This window comes from Cyanistes caeruleus, unplaced genomic scaffold, assembly GCF_971803275.1.
Source record: "Cyanistes caeruleus unplaced genomic scaffold, bCyaCae1.hap1.1 HAP1_SCAFFOLD_89, whole genome shotgun sequence".
NCBI lineage: Eukaryota > Metazoa > Chordata > Aves > Passeriformes > Paridae > Cyanistes > Cyanistes caeruleus.
This window is the reverse complement of record NW_028255894.1, coordinates 1,010,266-1,026,126: the sequence shown is the minus strand read 5'-3', so window position 1 is coordinate 1,026,126 and position 15,861 is coordinate 1,010,266. Positions and strand designations below refer to the sequence as shown.

The 15,861-nt window shown below is 50.2% G+C and overlaps 3 protein-coding genes across 6 annotated transcripts in view; all 3 read left to right on the top strand.

The window, feature by feature from the left end:
* LOC147646634 (uncharacterized) overlaps positions 1-15,861 on the top strand; it is a 272,424-nt gene that overhangs the window by 139,381 nt on the left and 117,182 nt on the right. The gene's annotated exons all lie outside the window — the stretch shown is intronic.
* LOC147646629 (maestro heat-like repeat-containing protein family member 7) overlaps positions 9,426-15,861 on the top strand; it is a 237,373-nt gene continuing 230,937 nt past the window's right edge. The window contains exon 1 of one of the 4 annotated variants that reach the window (XM_086873185.1): positions 9,426-9,785. The gene's annotated coding sequence lies outside the window, so the exon portion shown is untranslated. The remainder of the gene's footprint in view (positions 9,786-15,861) is intronic. The other 3 variants (XM_086873189.1, XM_086873188.1, XM_086873191.1) reach the window with 3 other exon arrangements.
* On the top strand, positions 10,001-14,834 carry LOC147646640 (maestro heat-like repeat-containing protein family member 7). Its single transcript, XM_086873162.1, has 13 exons — positions 10,001-10,118; positions 10,427-10,491; positions 10,610-10,963; positions 11,148-11,296; positions 11,554-11,701; positions 11,910-12,100; positions 12,183-12,320; positions 12,604-12,718; positions 12,891-13,028; positions 13,261-13,437; positions 13,571-13,726; positions 13,887-13,983; positions 14,770-14,834. Exons 1-13 carry the CDS (start codon positions 10,001-10,003, stop codon positions 14,832-14,834), a joined length of 1,911 nt encoding a protein of 636 aa, XP_086729288.1.

Here is a 15,861-nt window from a genome sequence, read left to right as displayed (position 1 = left end):
AGACATGAAGAATTTTGAGGTATTTTCTTAGATTTTGTGGATATGTGTGGGGATTTGGTGGGATGTTTCTGGAATTTTGTGTGATTTTTCCCAATGTTGTGGTATTTTGTAGTATTTTGAGGAGACATGAAAAATTTTGTGGGATTTTTCTTAGATTTTGTGGGATATTCAGGGGATTTTTTGAGATGTTTCTGGAATTTGGCAGGGTTTTCAGAAAATTTAAGTCATTGTGTGGTATTTTTTTCTTGAATGTTGTGGGATTTTGAGGAGACTTGAAGAATTTTGTGGGATTTTTCTTAGATGATGTGGAAATTTGTGGGGATTTGGTGGGATGATTGTGGAATTTGGTGGGGTTTTGAGGAAATTTATGATGTTGTGTGGGATTTGTCTGCAGTTTGGTGGGATTTTTCTTGAATTTCATAGGATATTGAGAAGATATTGTGGGAGTTTTCTGGAATGTTGTGGGATTTTGAGGAGACATGAAGAATTTTGAGGTATTTTCTTAGATTTTCTGGAAATGAGTGGTGATTTTGTGGGATGTTTCTGGAATTTGTTGGGGTTTTGAGGAAATTTAGGAAATTGTGTGGGATTTGTATGCAGTTTGGTGGGATTTTTCTTGAATTTGGTAGGATATTGAAAAGATTTTCCGAGAGTTTTGTAGAATTTTGAAGGATTTTGAGGAGACATGAAGAATTTTGAGGTATTTTCTTAGATTTTGCGGAAATGTTTGGGGATTTGGAGGGATGTGACTGGAATTTGTTGGGGTTTGAGAAGATTTTTGCAATTTGGTGGGATTTTTTTTCTGGAATGTTGTGGGATTTTGTGGAGACTTTAAGAATTTTGTGGTATTTTTCTCTAGATGTTGTGGAAATTTGTGGTTATTTGGTGGGATGTTTCTGAAATTTTGTGGGATTTTTTTGCAATGTTGTGGTATTTTGTGGGATTTTGAGGAGTCTTGAAGCATTTGGTGGGATATTTCTTAGATGTTGTGGAAATTTGTGGCGATTTGGTGGGATGTTTCTGCAGTTTGGTGGGATTTTTCTTGAATTTCATAGGATAGTGAGAAGATTTTCTGGGAGTTTAGTGGAATTTTGAGGGGTTTTGAGGAGACATGAAGAATTTTGAGGTATTTTCTTAGATTTTGTGGAAATGAGTGGTGATTTGGTGGGATGTTTCAGGAATTTGGTGCGGTTTTCAGAAAATTTATAAGATATTATGTGGGATTTTTCTGCAATTTTTTTGAATTTTTCTTGAATTTCATGGGATAATGAGAATATTTTGTGGTGTTTTGTGGTATTTTGTGGGACTTTGAGAAGACTTGAAAAGTTTTGTGGAATTTTTCTTAGATTTTGTGGAAATGTGTGGGGATTTGGTGGGATGTGACAGGAATTTGGTGGGGTTTTGAGAAAATTTGTAGGATATTGTGTGGGATTTTTCTGCAATTTGGTGAGGTTTTTCCTGAATTTCATAGCCTATTGAGAAGATTTTCTGGGAGTTTAGTAGAATTTTGAGGGATTTTGAGGCGACATGAAGAATTTTGGGGTATTTTCTTAGATTTTGTGGAAATGTGTGGGGATTTGGTGGGATGATTGTGGAATTTGGTGGGGTTTTGAGGAAATTTATGCAATTGTGTGGGATTTGTCTGCAGTTTTGTGGGATTTTTCTTGAATTTCATAGGATATTGAGAAGATTTTGTGCGAGTTTTCTGTAATGTTGTGGGATTTTGAGGAGACTTGAACAATTTTGTGGGATTTTTCTTAGATTTTGTGGAAATGTGTGGGGATTTGGAGGGATGTGACAGGAATTTGTTGGGGTTTTGAGAAGATTTTTGGAATTTGGTGGGATTTTTTTCTGAAATGTTGTGGGATTTTGTGGAGTCTTGAATAATTCTGTGGGATTTTTCTTAGATGTGGAAATTTGTGGTGATTTGGTGGGATGTTTCTGGAATTTGGTGGGGTTTTGAGGAAATTTATGATGTTGTGTGGGATTTGTCTGTAGTTTGGTGGGATTTTTCTTGAATTTCATAGGATATTGAGAAGATTTTGTGGGAGTTTTGTGGAATTTTTTTTGGATTTTGAGGAGACATGAAGAATTTTGAGGTATTTTCTTCGATTTTGTGGATATGTGTGGGGATTTGGTGGGATGTGACTGGAATTTGGTGGGGTTTTGAGAAGGTTTCTGCAATTTTGTGGAATTGTGTGGGATTTTTCTTAGATGATTGTGGGATATTCAGGGGATTTTTTGAGATGTTTCTGGAATTTGGTAGGGTTTTTAGAACATTTCTGCAATGTTGTGGTATTTTTTTCTGGAATGTTGTGGGATTTTGAGGAGACTTGAAGAATATTGTGGGATTTTTCTTAGATGTTGTGGTAATGTGTGGGGATTTGGTGGGATGTTTCTGGAATTTTGTGTGATTTTTCCCAATGTTGTGGTATTTTGTAGTATTTTGAGGAGACATGAAAAATTTTGTGGGATTTTTCTTAGATGATTGTGGGATATTCAGGGCATTTTTTGAGATGTTTCTGGAATTTGGTGGCATTTTGAGAAGATTTCTGCAATGTTGTGGTATTTTTTTCTAGAATGTTGTGGGATTTTGAGGAGACTTGAAGAATTTTGTGGGATTTTTCTTAGATTTTGTGGAAATTTGTGGGGATTTCGTGGGATGATTGTGGAATTTGGTGGGGTTTTGAGGAAATTTATGAAATTGTGTGGGATTTGTCTGCAGTTTGGTGGGATTTTTCTTGAATTTCATAGGATATTGAGAAGATTTTTGGGGAGTTTTCTGGAATTTTGTGGGATTTTGAGGAGACATGAAGAATTTTGAGGTATTTTCTTAGATTTTCTGGAAATGTGTGGCGATTTGGTGGGATGTTTCTGGAATTTAGTGCGGTTTTCAGAAAATTTGTAGGATATTATGTGGGAATTTTCTGCATTTTTTTGAATTTTTCTTTAATTTCATAGGATAATGAATAGATTTTTTAAAGTTTTGTAGTATTTTTTGGACTTTGAAGAGATTTGAAAAATTTTGTGTAATTTTTCTTAGATTTTGTGGAAATTTGCGGCAATTTGGTGGGATGTTTCTGGAATTTGGTGGGGTTTTGGCAATATTTCAGAATTGTGTGGGATTTTTCTGCAATTTGGTGGGATTTTTCCTGAATTTCATAGAATATTGTGAAGATTTTCTGGGTATTTTGTGGAATTTTGAGAGATTTTGAAGATACATGAAGAATATTGAGGTATTTTCTTAGATTTTGTGCGAATGCGTGGGGAATTGGAGGGATGTGACTGGAATTTGTTGGGGTTTTGAGAAGATTTCTGCAATATTGTGGTACTTTTTTCTGGAATGTTGTGGGATTTTGAGGAGACATGAAGAATTTTGTGGGATTTTTCTTAGATGTTGTGGAAATGTGAGGCGATTTAGAGGGATGTCACTGGAATTTGGTGGGGTTTTGAGGAAATTTATGAAATTGTGTGGAATTTGTCTGCAGTTTGGTGGGGTTTTTCTTGAATTTGGTAGGATATTGAAAAGATTTTGTGGGAGTTTTGTGGAATTTTGAGGAGACATGAAGAATTTTGAGGTATTTTCTTAGATTTTGTGGATATGTGTGGGGATTTGGTGGGATGTGACTGGAATTTGTTGGGGTTTTGAGAAGATTTCTGCAATTTTGTGGAATTGTGTGGGATTTTTCTTAGATTATTGTGGGATATTCATTGGATTTTTTGAGATGTTTCTGGAATCTGGTAGTGTTTTGAGAAGATTTCTGCAATGTTGTGGTATTATTTTCTGGAATGTTGTGGGAGTTTGAGGAGACTTGAAGAATTTGGTTGGATTTTCTTAGATTTTGTGGAAATTTGTGGTGATTTGGTGGGATGTTTCTGGAATTTGGTGGGGTTTTGAGGAAATTTATGAAATTGTGTGGGATTTGTCTGCAGTTTGGGCGGATTTTTCTTGAATTTCATAGGATATTGAAAAGATTTTGTGGGAGTTTTGCAGGATTTGGAGGGATTTTGAGGAGACATGAAGAATTTTGAGGTATTTTCTTAGATTTTGTGGAAATGTGTAGGGATTTGGTGGGATGTGCCTGGAATTTGTTGGGGTTTTGAGAAGGTTTCTGCAATTTTGTGGAATTGTGTGGGATTTTTCTTAGATTATTGTGGGATATTCAGGGGATTTTTTGAGATGCTTCTGGAATTTGGCAGGGTTTTCAGAAAATTTATGTAATTTTTTGGTATTTTTTTCTGGAATGTTGTTGGATTTTGAGGAGACTTGAAGAATTTTGAGGTATTTTCTCAGATTTTGTGGAAATGTGTGGTGATTTGGTGGGATGTTTCTGGAATTTGGTGGGGTTTTGAGAAGAATTCTGCAATTTTGTGGGATTTTGTGGGGACTTGAAGAATTTTGTGGGATTTTTCATAGATGTTGTGGAAATTTGTGGCGATTTCGTGGGATGTGGCAGGAACTTCGTGGGATATTTTTTCAATGTTCTGGAATTTTGTGGGATTTTGAGGAGAATTGAAGAATTTGTGGGATTTTTCATACATGTTGTGGAAATTTGTGGCGATTTGGTGGAATGTGACAGTGTCATGGAGTTACTTTACTTTTAAGGGAGTTGGAGTTGCTGGGAAGTGCTTGGAGTCTTTTCTCCTGACCAATTATCGGTCATTGCTGAGAATTGACAGCAGTTTAGGCCATTGAAAAGTGGGATCAACTTGTGAACCCTACCTTAAAATGTAAAAGCAGAGCTCTCTGGGTTCTCTTTGTTTCCTGGCTGTGAAGGGTGGCGGAGCTCCAGGCCTCCCGTCCCTGCCCAGGCCATGCGGCCGGGCGGGGATGGGGCCGGGCCTGCCCCGTCTCCCGGCCGGGAGATGGGGGGGCCTGGGGAAGGTTTTCCTCGGGCCCGGGCCGATCTCTGGCTCGGCTGCAGGTTTTGCTGTAACTACATTCACTAGAAACTGCTCAGTGAAGAAAGAGAGAGGCCCTGGACTTGCAGCGGGTTGGAGCAGAGACTACACGCTCTAGAGCAGCCATGAGGAACTTCCCATCGCAGACGGCTCCAACGCCTGTTCGGCAGAGATCCCCAAACCATCTACAAAAGCCTGGGCAAGATGTTAACTCTTTCATTACCCAGATGAGACTTGCGGATTAATCTTTTTATCCAGAGAGAGAGAGGGAGAGAGATCAACATGAAAAGAGACTTTATAAACTACCAGTGACAGGAAAGAAAAGAAGCTTCAAGGAAGGTAGAGAATTAAGAAGATGCTTTAATTAAGCTGAAATATCTCCCTGTTAAAACTATGGAGATGGACAATGAAGTCCTGAAAAGAACTCCTTTAATTCATGATATAAGATCTAGAGAGGAATAGTGTTCGAAGTGTAAATTTGAGTAAAGAGTAATTATAGTATAGTGAAGTACTGGGAGATTAAAAGCCTTGAGAGGCCATGAGAAAACTGTTGAGAGATTTGAAGCCCTGAGAGGCCATGAGAAAACTGTTTTCTGGTGAAGCTCACAGAAACAGATGAAGAAGACTTTTTTTGCCTTTGAATAACTTATCCTTAAAAATGCTATCTCTAGACTCATGGCCCATACATACTTCAGAGTGATGTGAAAATGGGAGGAGTGAACTCTAATAATAGCAGCTCTGAGCAGCTAACATTAGGGCAATAGAAAACTATAACAAAAATAGTTTTCTTGTGAGAATCTCCATAAATTAACAGGAAGAAACTTCTGTTTCTCTATAAAGATTAGTAAAAAGACTAGCAAGAATTGGGACTGTTTTAACCATCAGAGTTCCAGAGTTTTTGTCTCTGTTGTCATGTGTACAAGGGAATAGTGGGTAGATAGGGGATGGAAAGGTTTTTCTGGAAGTTTATTCTGGTGTTCTTATTACTGTGGTTTGTCAATAAACTTTCTTTTTTTCCCCCTTTTAAGTTGTATGCCTGTTTTGCTCTTATTCTAATCCATATCTCACAGCAAGAAGTAAGTAATTTTCTTAGTTAGTGGTTTAAAACCACGACAGTTGTGCAGACAGGCTTTTACTAAAATATCATGCTTTTTCTCTATTAAAATGTTCCCTTACAGTAAATACAGGATATGTTATAATAAACAGAGTCCCAGGACCTTTCTTTTGCTGCCCAGGGTGTGTGGGGCATAGGGGAAGAGAGGGAAAAGGGGGCTTGTGCTCAGCAACCTGTCAGGGCGTGCAGTGGTGCAGGGAAGTGGCCAGAAACCCTTGGCCTTTGGTGGTTCTGCTGAAGGCACAAGCCCTGTCCCAGCCAGGAAGCGCCATCTGTGTCCTTGTGCCCGTGTGGTGCTCCCTGGATTGCTGAGGGCTCCCAGGTGCCTCTTGATCCAGCTCCTCTGGAGCTCCTGTGGGGCTGTGGCGCTGCTGCTGGGCCAGGCTGGGGGAGACCCTGAGGGGACGGGGCGCTGGGAGGCCATGAAGGGATGAGGGGCGGGGGAGACCCTGAGGGGACGGGGCGCTGGGAGGCCATGAAGGGATGAGGGGCTGTGGAGGCCTTGATGGGACAAGGCAGTGGGAAAGCACAAGGGGGATGTGTGAGGGAGTGGGTGGCAAAAGGTTCCAAGGGGACAGGAGGCCCCTGAGGGGCCGGGGTGGTGGGAAGCCCTGAGGAATGAGGTATCAGAGGCCATAAGCAGCCTCTGGGCAGCCGCCTTTTTCCTGACACCCGGCTGCTCTGGTGCTTCCCCAAAATGTCTCCCAGGCCTGCAGCAGAAGCCCTCGAAGCTGGGACAACACCTCTCCAGGAGGGTGGGGACAGCCCGAGGTGCCCAGGCTGGGCTGGCTGGGGACATGCAGGGCAGGGGGTGCTGCCAGGCCACGGCCACTGGGTGCCTCCAGGAAGGGGCAGTGGGCAGAGGCAGGGCTGGCGGCCAGGCCGGGCCCTCACGGCTGCCCAGGCCATGGTGCTGTGACCGAGGCCCCCGTGACACAGAGCTCGGGGGCCCACAGAGCTGCTGCCACCATGGGGAGGGTGGCGATGTCTCCTCCAGCAGGGCTGCAGAGTCGCTGCTGCCCAAGCGGCTCTGGAGCCCACAGGAACAGCAGCAGAGTGTGCCCAGGAACAGCAGCAGAGTGTGCACAGGAACAGCATCAGAGTGTGCCCAGGAACAGCAGCAGAGTGTGCCCAGGAACAGCAGCAGCCCCAACGTCGGCACCTGCGCACTGAGGCGGCCGCAGCAGCTGGGTGCCAAACAGGGGGAGGCTGTGGGCACAGCTGCCTTCGGTTTGGCAAAAGGCTTCAGCAGAATTGGCCACAATGGCTTTCTCTTCACTTGAAGCCTCACAGCAATGCTTGGCAGCTTCAGCTGCAGCTTGTGCCCCTGACTGACTTGGATGGCCGTGCCTGAGGGTGGGCTCACCTTACACACTCAGGTGTCCCAAGGCAGCGGCATTGGCACCATTGTGAGAGAGAGAGACTCTGATGGGACACAAGCTCTGCGCTGCAGCTGCCCTCCCTCTCTTCTGTCCAGGCACCTTAAAGACACATGAAATAAAATCCTGGACTTGCTTGGAACAAAGGAAGAAGCAGCAGGCACTGAAAAAAAGCAGGGATTTACACGGCTCAGTTTTGGTCTCCGCTTGGGGAACCAAAGAATCCCGGAGTACTTTGTGTTGCAAAGTATCATAAACATCATCCAGTTCCAACCACCCTGCCATGGGCACAGGTGGTGTGCAGACACAACTGTCACTAGAACTGGAAGAACACTTCTCCATGTTGACCTTTTCTTCTCCTGGATTTCAAGCAAAGATGAAAAAAATCATCTGGTGAATCACAGGTGAATACTGTAGCTCACAGAACTAGGAGTAGGAGTCTCCAGTGGCCCATGGTGTGTCCATTCAACCATTGTTAGATCATCCAGTTGGACTCAGCCCGGTGCAGCCCAGGCACAGGCACCAGGCTGGTCCATTTCAGCATCCCAAAGTCTTTGTGGCTCCCTGTGCACCCATTGCTCCTGAATCTATTATTGAATTCCCAGTTACTGCTGTGCAGGACATGAGAACACAGGAATAGCTTGTTTGGCTCATTCTTGCATTTGCTGCTCCTGCCTAAAGTAATCATCAGGACTATATGCTGATGGAATGGGATCGCCAAACAGCAGGGACTTTGTCTGTAATGTCTAAAACTAAAACCTTGTCTGACTGTTCAGACACTCTAAAATCCAGGGTGAAAATGACAGCTTTGGTGTGTAAGAATCCTAGAAATTTTGACATGTGATTTTTCTAGTCAAGGATTTTAATGCCAATGAGGAAACTACAAAAATATTAAAACTTACTTTCATTGGAAACCCCTTTGAAATGGCATCAGGACACCTACAGGGGACAGAGTACGACAGTGGGGACAGTACTTGGCAGTTCATGGCTTCAGATGTGGGAGATAAATATTTTGCCTGGGTTCAACCTGAAGATCAAGTTTTCCCAGAGTTTTGATTGACTGGTCATTGCAGGTAAATTTAATAAATGCAAAAGGATGTAAAAGCACAATTTCTGGGGAATGTGCACTAGGGAGAAAATTGGGAGAAAACCTCGAAAACAGTCAGCAGGCTCTGGAAAAATTTTAAGAAGTTAAAATTAAAAATAGATGTAGCTCTGTGACTATTCAGACAGGACTCTGTGTCTGGAGGAAATGTTTTCCTTGCATCAGCTGCAACACAGACAGACATGCAACAACAGGGGCCTTGAACATCAGAGACTGGGCTAATGTTTCTCCCAGAAGAACAGACAGAAAATCACACTGAAACATGACAGTACCTCTGTACAATCTAACCATCCCAGGAAACTCAGCAGTTGATGGTGTTTTTGTGCTACTGCAAACCCCTTCCATGAAAAACATCATTCCAGGAAGGAGCAACATCATCTGACAGATAGCAAGAGTGGCCAGCAGTAGCTCCAGGAGCTCCTGCCAACAGCCCCTGCAGGAAGGAGCCCAGCCCCCAATGCACGTGGGCTTTGGCTGCCCTCTGGCACAGAAACCCCCCAGGGGCACAGGTCTCTGGGGCAGGAGAAGGGCACCAGCACTGCCAGGGCTCGGCTGGGGTGGCAGGTCTGCCTTGGTGGGGACACTGCCACACCTGCTGATTTCAGTGCTGCCAGGCCCCTGTGCAGATTCTGTGCAAGGCCCCGTGCCCTTCCTGCTGCGGCTGCATCGGCAGCCTGGGGGCTCCTTCTGCTGCCCTGAGCCTGCAGAGCAGGGCAGCGTTTGCTGATGGTTTGAGGCGTTCCTAAAGATCCTGTTGGGCTGTCTAAGACACTTTGGGCAACGATTCCTTCCAACCTGGGCCACTTTGGGGGGGATGGGGGTAGAACCAGGGCAGGTGGCAGTGTGTGCAAGGGCCCTTTGTGACACATGGTCACCATGGGATGGAAATGGACAGGGTGTCAGAGGGCCCTTTGTGACACGTGGTGACATAGGAGCTGGCGGTGACAGGGCCATGCCACAGTGCCCAGTGCACGCGACGGGACAGGACGCGGCAGAGCGGTGCTGTGAGGAGCCCCCGCACAGCGCACTCGTTTGTGTCTGACCCGGAGCTTTTCCAAGTCTTTACTCGTACAGGTGACCTCGTGGCAAGACTGCGGGCCTTGGTGGCCCGTGGCTTTCCCGAGGCTTTTCTTTTGCAGGTGCCTGCGGGGCAAGACTGCGGGACTTGGTGACCCGTGGCCTTCCCAAGACTTTTCTTTTGCAGGTGCCTTCAAGGCCAGACTCCGGTACTTGGACCTGGAGCTTTTCTGAGGCATCTCACATCCTTCTGGCCTCTGTCCTCAAGGTGAGACTGTGGGACCTGGTGACCACAGTCATTTACGAGGAGTCTCCAGCCATTGTGGCAGGAGCCCTCAAGACCAGACTGCAGGACTTGCTGTCCTGTAGTCTTCCTGAGGCTTCTCTCTCACAGGTGCCTTCAAGGCACAACTGCAGGACTTGTTGACTCAGAGATTTCCCACGGCATCTCTCTTTAAGGTGCCTTCAAGGCAAGATTGTGTAATGGCGGGCATATTCCTCAGCGTCTTCAAAGTGTTCAGGGGGAAAAGAAAGACAGACCCTGGACCTGCCCCAGCACAACAGCTGGAAGAGCCAAAGAAGTTCCATCTACTGCAGGATGGTGAGTGGCAGAACTGGGCCACAGGGCTGATGGCTGCAGTCAGCTGGGCCCTGCCCCATCCCATCCCATCCCATCCCATCCCATCCCATCCCATCCCATCCCATCCCAACCCATCCCGTCCCGTCCCGTCCCGTCCCATGTGGACATGCCGAAGGACAAGACAGAATAGGGGCTGGGGCTGACCCCTGGCAGTGGCTGTGCTCCATCCCCTGAGCCACCCCAGGGCTGTCCCTGCCTGGGGAGTGCAGGGCTGGGCTGTGTTCTCCGGCCTCTCCCGCAGCCCCTCAGCTCTGGCTGCTCTTTGCCAGATGCAGCCATGGAAAAGACACAAGAGCAGGAGCCTGCCCGTGGCCGCTTCCGAAGAGCAGCGCAGGTACCTGCAGCCATCCCCACCTGGGCTGGGCCTGCTGGCACTGCTCAGCCCAGCAGTGGAGCTTGGAGCACTCCATGGAACATGCCTCTCTCCCCTGTCCTTTGTTCTCCTTGCACAGAGGTTCCGCAAATTCCTGCGCATTCGGCGTAGAAGGAACACCACAGCAGCAACTGAGAGCGCAGCTGAGCCTGACTGCAGGCTGACCGAGCTCCAGACAGAGCCTGATGTCAGCCCGGATTCAGCTGAGCACTCACAAGAGTCTGACGCTGCAGTGGAGTTTGACAGGGCAAAGGCTGACATGGCAGGGACTGAGGGCATTCAAAATGATGACACCGGAGAGACTGAGGGCATCGCAAAGGCCAACAGGACACCCACTCCCACTATAAGCCAAGAGCTCATATGGGATTATTTCAAGGACCCTCGTGTTTCTTCTGACGTTGTTGAGAAGAGAGCTGCTTCTTCTGAGCAGCAGGTACCCAGTCAGGTACTGGAACTGGAGGTCTCCCACGATCCTGTTCCCCCTCATGCCACATCCACAGGGCCCCCTCAGCCTTTGAGGCCAGCAGAGCATGACAGGAAGGGAAGCACTTCTTGGGGGAAGCTGGGGAAGTTGCTGCCTTGGACAGCACTCCATGTCTTCCCCATGCCTCCTCCAGGTGCCAGCTACTGTGAGGAACATTCACCAGAGTCTGGTGTCCCGTGTCACTGTGGATGTCAGGCAGCAAATTGACATTATAAGGCTGGCTGAAGAACACCCTGCTGATGTGGTGCTGACCCTCCTGCGCTGTGCCCCATCATGTGACAGGTATGGGGCCCACGTGCCTTGAGAGCTCAGGGCTCACCAGCCTTTAGGGCCCATGGCCCTGCACAGCCTGTCCAATGGGCTCTGCCCAACAGGCAGAGAGGTCCAGGAGCCTCGGGCCCCTCTGTGTCCTGAGGCTGCTGCCAATGCTCTCTCCCTGCCCCTCAGGGCACTGGGGCTCTGTCACCTGGGTCCCCACAGCTACACAGGGCATGGCTCTGTGACTGAGACACCCCTGACACAGAGCTCTGATCCCACAGAGCTGCTGCCATGATGTGGCAAACCATAGGCTTGTCAGGACCAACAGTAGAGAAAGTGCTGCCAACACTGCTCTGTGTGATGGAGAACTGGCCCCTTTGCAGCACCTGCACCTCTGATGGAGACAACAAGGACATTTTTCCCTTGAGTGTGAGTTTATGGACATGGCCTTTGATCACCTGGAGCTTGCTTCCCCAGGAGCTCTCCGTCTTCTCCCTGCCTAAGGCGCTGGGCTGAAACCTGGGCTAGGGGCAGGCTCAGGGGGCACCAGGCCTGCTGCTTCCCCTGTGTCTCCCCTCAGGCCCTGTCCCATGGACACCTCGGCACTGAGCACTGCCTTGGTGTGCTTCTTTTGCAGGCAACTCTGGTGCTCTGGCTGATTGTCCAGATGCCACAGTGCTGCGAGGCGATGATGCTTTATTCCACCCGTCTGTTTGTGGCTCTGCTGTTCCATGTTGTCATCACCACTCAGCAGATGCCACCAGTGGAAGTTGACAGCTTCTGGAAAACATGCCGGGAGCAACACCGCCTTCCCAGCAACCCCAACAGGTGCCAGTCCTCCTGTCCTTCCCATGCCCTTGTGGCTGACACCAGTGCACTCAGTGTGACCTGGGCTTTGCTCTGCACACAGGTTTGCAGTGCAGGCCATGAAATCTCTGCTCTGCCGACTGCGGTGTGACAGTGTGGTCATGGAAATGGGACGCAAGCGTGGCTGGGACACGCTGCTCTGTGCTGACACCCAGCACTATGCCGTGGGTCTGCTGGCCAGGTGAGCCTCACTTCTCCCAACTGCCTCTGAAATCTGTGCCCTGTGCCTGGGGTGTGTCACACAGTCCCTGTGGTCCTGGCCAGAGGGCCTTGTCACTGAGGGATGGCCAAGCAGACTGGAAAAGGCTGAGAGGAGGGTGCCCAAAAGGAGCCACTTCCCAAAGCACCCATGGTCCCTCCAGGGATTCTGGAGAAAGGCCAGATCTCTGTGATTCTTTCCTGGGAGAGGTTTGTCCCCCTGCCCCCCCACCATCAGGGTCTTGGTGCTGTTTTCCCCCCGACAGGGAGATGCTCCGTGGCTTGATCCCCTTCTGTTCCCATATTGCACTCGACCTGCTCAAGTCACTCAGAAGGGAGGAGCCATGCTGTGATCTGTCCTTCCTGGCATTCCTTGTGGAGGTGAGCCCAATGGCCAGCACTACCTCGCTGAGCTGCCTGCCAGCCCTGTCCCCTTGCATAGCCACAGCTGCCTGGGACGGTGCCCGTGCCCTGTGCTGCTGCCTGGGCCCAGCCCTGACCAGTTCCAGGCTCCTGCCGGCCGGCTCCCCTGTCACTGCCCTGTGCCTTTCAGGTCCTCGAGTGCTTGGACTTGACTAAACACGGTGACAGTGTCCTTGAGATCGCATCAAGGCACCTGCAGAGTGAGTGCAGACAGAGGCGTCGCCTGGCGCTCAGAGGCCTCGTGGTGCTCAGCAGGGAACCCTCGATGGTGAGGACAGGGCAGCGGCTGAAGCTGTGCTGGGGAAAGCAGCCCCTTGGGCTGGCTGTGGTTCAGGAGCTGAGGCAGCTGCTCCCAGCTCTCCTGCCTCACCTGCCTGAGTGCTTTGGGACAGCCCTTTGGCCTCTGGGCCTGGCAGCAGCAGGGTGGGGTTGCAGTGCCAGGGCGGTCTTGGCACTGCAGCCGTTCAGGGCTTCCCAGCTCAGCCTTGTGTTCCACACAGGCCATAAGAATGTGCAGCCTGTCTCGAAGCCTTCAGGAGCTGCTGGGTGATGCAGATGGAGATGTAGTTGGCATGGCCCTCCGTGTGTTCATCAGTATTCTCAAGAATAAAGACGTCATGATATGCAGCACCACTGCCCCAAAGCTGGCTCAGGCACTCCTGCTGCTCTTTGACCATGTAAGGCTCTGTGCCCCCAGACACGGGCATTGGCTGCTGCCCAGAAACTTTGTATCTTACAGATTTCTGAGCCTTTGCCCAGGTGAGCCTGGGGGAATTGGTATTAAGGTATTTTTCTCTTCTTTTCCTCCAGGACCACAGCCATGTACAGTTGCTCTCCCTTGATCTCTTCTTCAAGGCGATGGACTTGGTAGTGGATGAGGGAAAGAAGCCCCTGAAGAAGATTTTGAACCAGAGCCTGCTTCCACTCTTCATCCACTGCCATGATGAGAACCAGCATGTGGCGAAGGTCAGGTTTTGTGTGATGCTGGTGCATCCCTGGGAAGGGCATTGGCTTCCTCCTGTCCTGAAACCTCCCAGGCTGCGGCTTCCTCAGGGCCCTGTCACCCAGACAAGAGTCCTGTGCCCTGGGGCTGCAGTGCCATCTCTGCATCTCTGCTGCTCTCCAGGCCTCTCGGGAAACGCTGCTTCGTGTTGCCGAGTTCCTCAAGAGGAGGAATCTGAAGCAGCTGATTAGGAAGGAGCAGCTGTCAAAGTTTGCTGAGTGTCTGGTAAGGGCAGCCTGGATTAGCTCAACTTTGAGAAGCCCCCTGGTCCCGGTGCTCAGTGTGTGGGGCTGGCAGCTGTGGCCCCTGCCCGGTGCTGCACCCAGGGGCACCAGCCTGCGCCCCACACGCTGCTCCCTTCCCTGGGCCGCACGGCTTCTTCTCCAGGCTCCCGTGGCCCCGAGCCGGGTGCCAATGGAGCCCCACACTGGGGCTGCGGGCAGGGGCGGCACCGCGGCTCCCCGGGCAGCAGCCGGCCCTCTGCCCCCTCCAGAGCCCGGCGCCAGCGGCTGCTGGCCGGGCCTCAGGGCTGGGCGGGCACGGGAGGCCGGGGCTGGCCGCAGGCAGTGCCCGGCCGAGGGGCAGAGCCCGCGCCAACCCTTCCCTCCTGCCGCTCTCTGCAGCTGGCACAGGACAGGAGCCGAGCGGCCGAGCAGCTGCGCCGGGCCCTGCCGTACCTGCAGAGCCCGCAGGAGCCCCTGCAAGAGGCGGCCATCAGGTTCATCGGTGAGCCACGAGCCCGGGCTCCCTCCCCGCCCCGCCGCAGCTCGGCCCCGGCCCCGGCTGCTGCCCCGGCAGCGGCACCCGGGCCCGGCGCCCTGGAGCCCCGGCTGCCCTCGGGGCTGCTGCTGCCGGCCTCTGGCAGCCGTGCCCTTGGGCTGAGTCAGGATGCGGCACGGGCCCGGGCTGAGCCCTGCCGGGGCGGGAGGCCGTGTGGCCACAGGGCTGGCAGCGCCGCTGGCAGGGAGCTGTGCTGCTGGGGCCCTGACAGGCTCTGTGTTCCCAGGGATGGCCGGGCGGCTCCTGAGGGGGCAGAAGAAAGAGCTGCAGGCCCTCATCGAGGGTGAGTGAGGGCTGGCAGTGAGGGGCTGGCACTGGGGGATCTGAAATGCCCGGGCAGGGAGCTGTAATCCGTGCTATGGCTTCAGAGGGCTTCTCTCTCTGTGTGGACACCTTGGTGGTGTGGGAATATCACAGAGAGATTTCAGGGATGCAGGGCGAGAGATTTGGGTGGTGATATAGTTGGGAGAGATTCTTATCCAGTACCTTGCAGGTGGTCCTGTTGGCCCCTTAACTCCTGTGGCCACAGTAAGAGCAGGCTGGGATGGCCCTGGCAGGACTTTCTCCTAGGATTGCCACAGATCTGGGCTCTGATCGTGGCTCTGTACCCCTCTCTTCCAGCACTTCAAGTCCTGAGGAGAGATGACAACCCTTCTCAGACAAACACAGATCTTCAAGAGATATTCTCTAAAAGAGCTGCAGAGCTACGTTTGTCTGCTGGCTTAGGAGAACCAGTCTTCATTTAAGATGCTGTGGAAAATGAGACTACGCTGAGACCAGAAGAGACCAGCTGGAGCTCCAGGCACTGCTGATGACTTGCACAGCTGAGCCTGTGGGAAGCTCACATGGCTTCAGCCCTCTCCCCCTGCCTGTAGATAGCTCTGTCCCTGCAGCCCTCAGACACTGCCCATCCCTTCTTTTTCCCTCCACTTTCCCTCCCTTTTGGTAGCTCCCTCCTTCCAGCCCTCAGACACTGCCCGTCCCTTCTTTTTCCCTCCACTCTCCATCCCTTTTGACAGCTCCCTCACTGCAGCCCTCAGACACTGCCCATCCCTTCTTTTTCCCTCCACTCTCCATCCCTTTTGGTAGCTCCCTCCTTCCAGCCCTCAGACACTCCCCATCCCCTTTTTTGCCCCTCTGCTCATCCCTTTGCTTCGCATTTCATCAATAAACAGTTTTCCTTTTTCACTTGACCTGCATCTGTGTGGAGCTGAAGGGTCACAAATCCAGAGCGCTGTGACACACAGGCCCCTCCTGCCGTTCTCTCCTGCGCCGTGTTTTGTGCAGAGACGCAGAGGAAGGAGCGCAGATCAGGCTG

Bases quoted from the DNA above. Each gene is read 5' to 3' on its own strand.
- LOC147646640 (XM_086873162.1), top strand. From the start codon at position 10,001: ATGGCGGGCATATTCCTCAGCGTCTTCAAAGTGTTCAGGGGGAAAAGA. The intron at 11,297-11,553 runs GTATGGGGCCCA...CTGATCCCACAG, and splicing joins TGTGCCCCATCATGTGACAG to AGCTGCTGCCATGATGTGGC. The intron at 13,727-13,886 runs GTCAGGTTTTGT...GCTGCTCTCCAG, and splicing joins AGAACCAGCATGTGGCGAAG to GCCTCTCGGGAAACGCTGCT.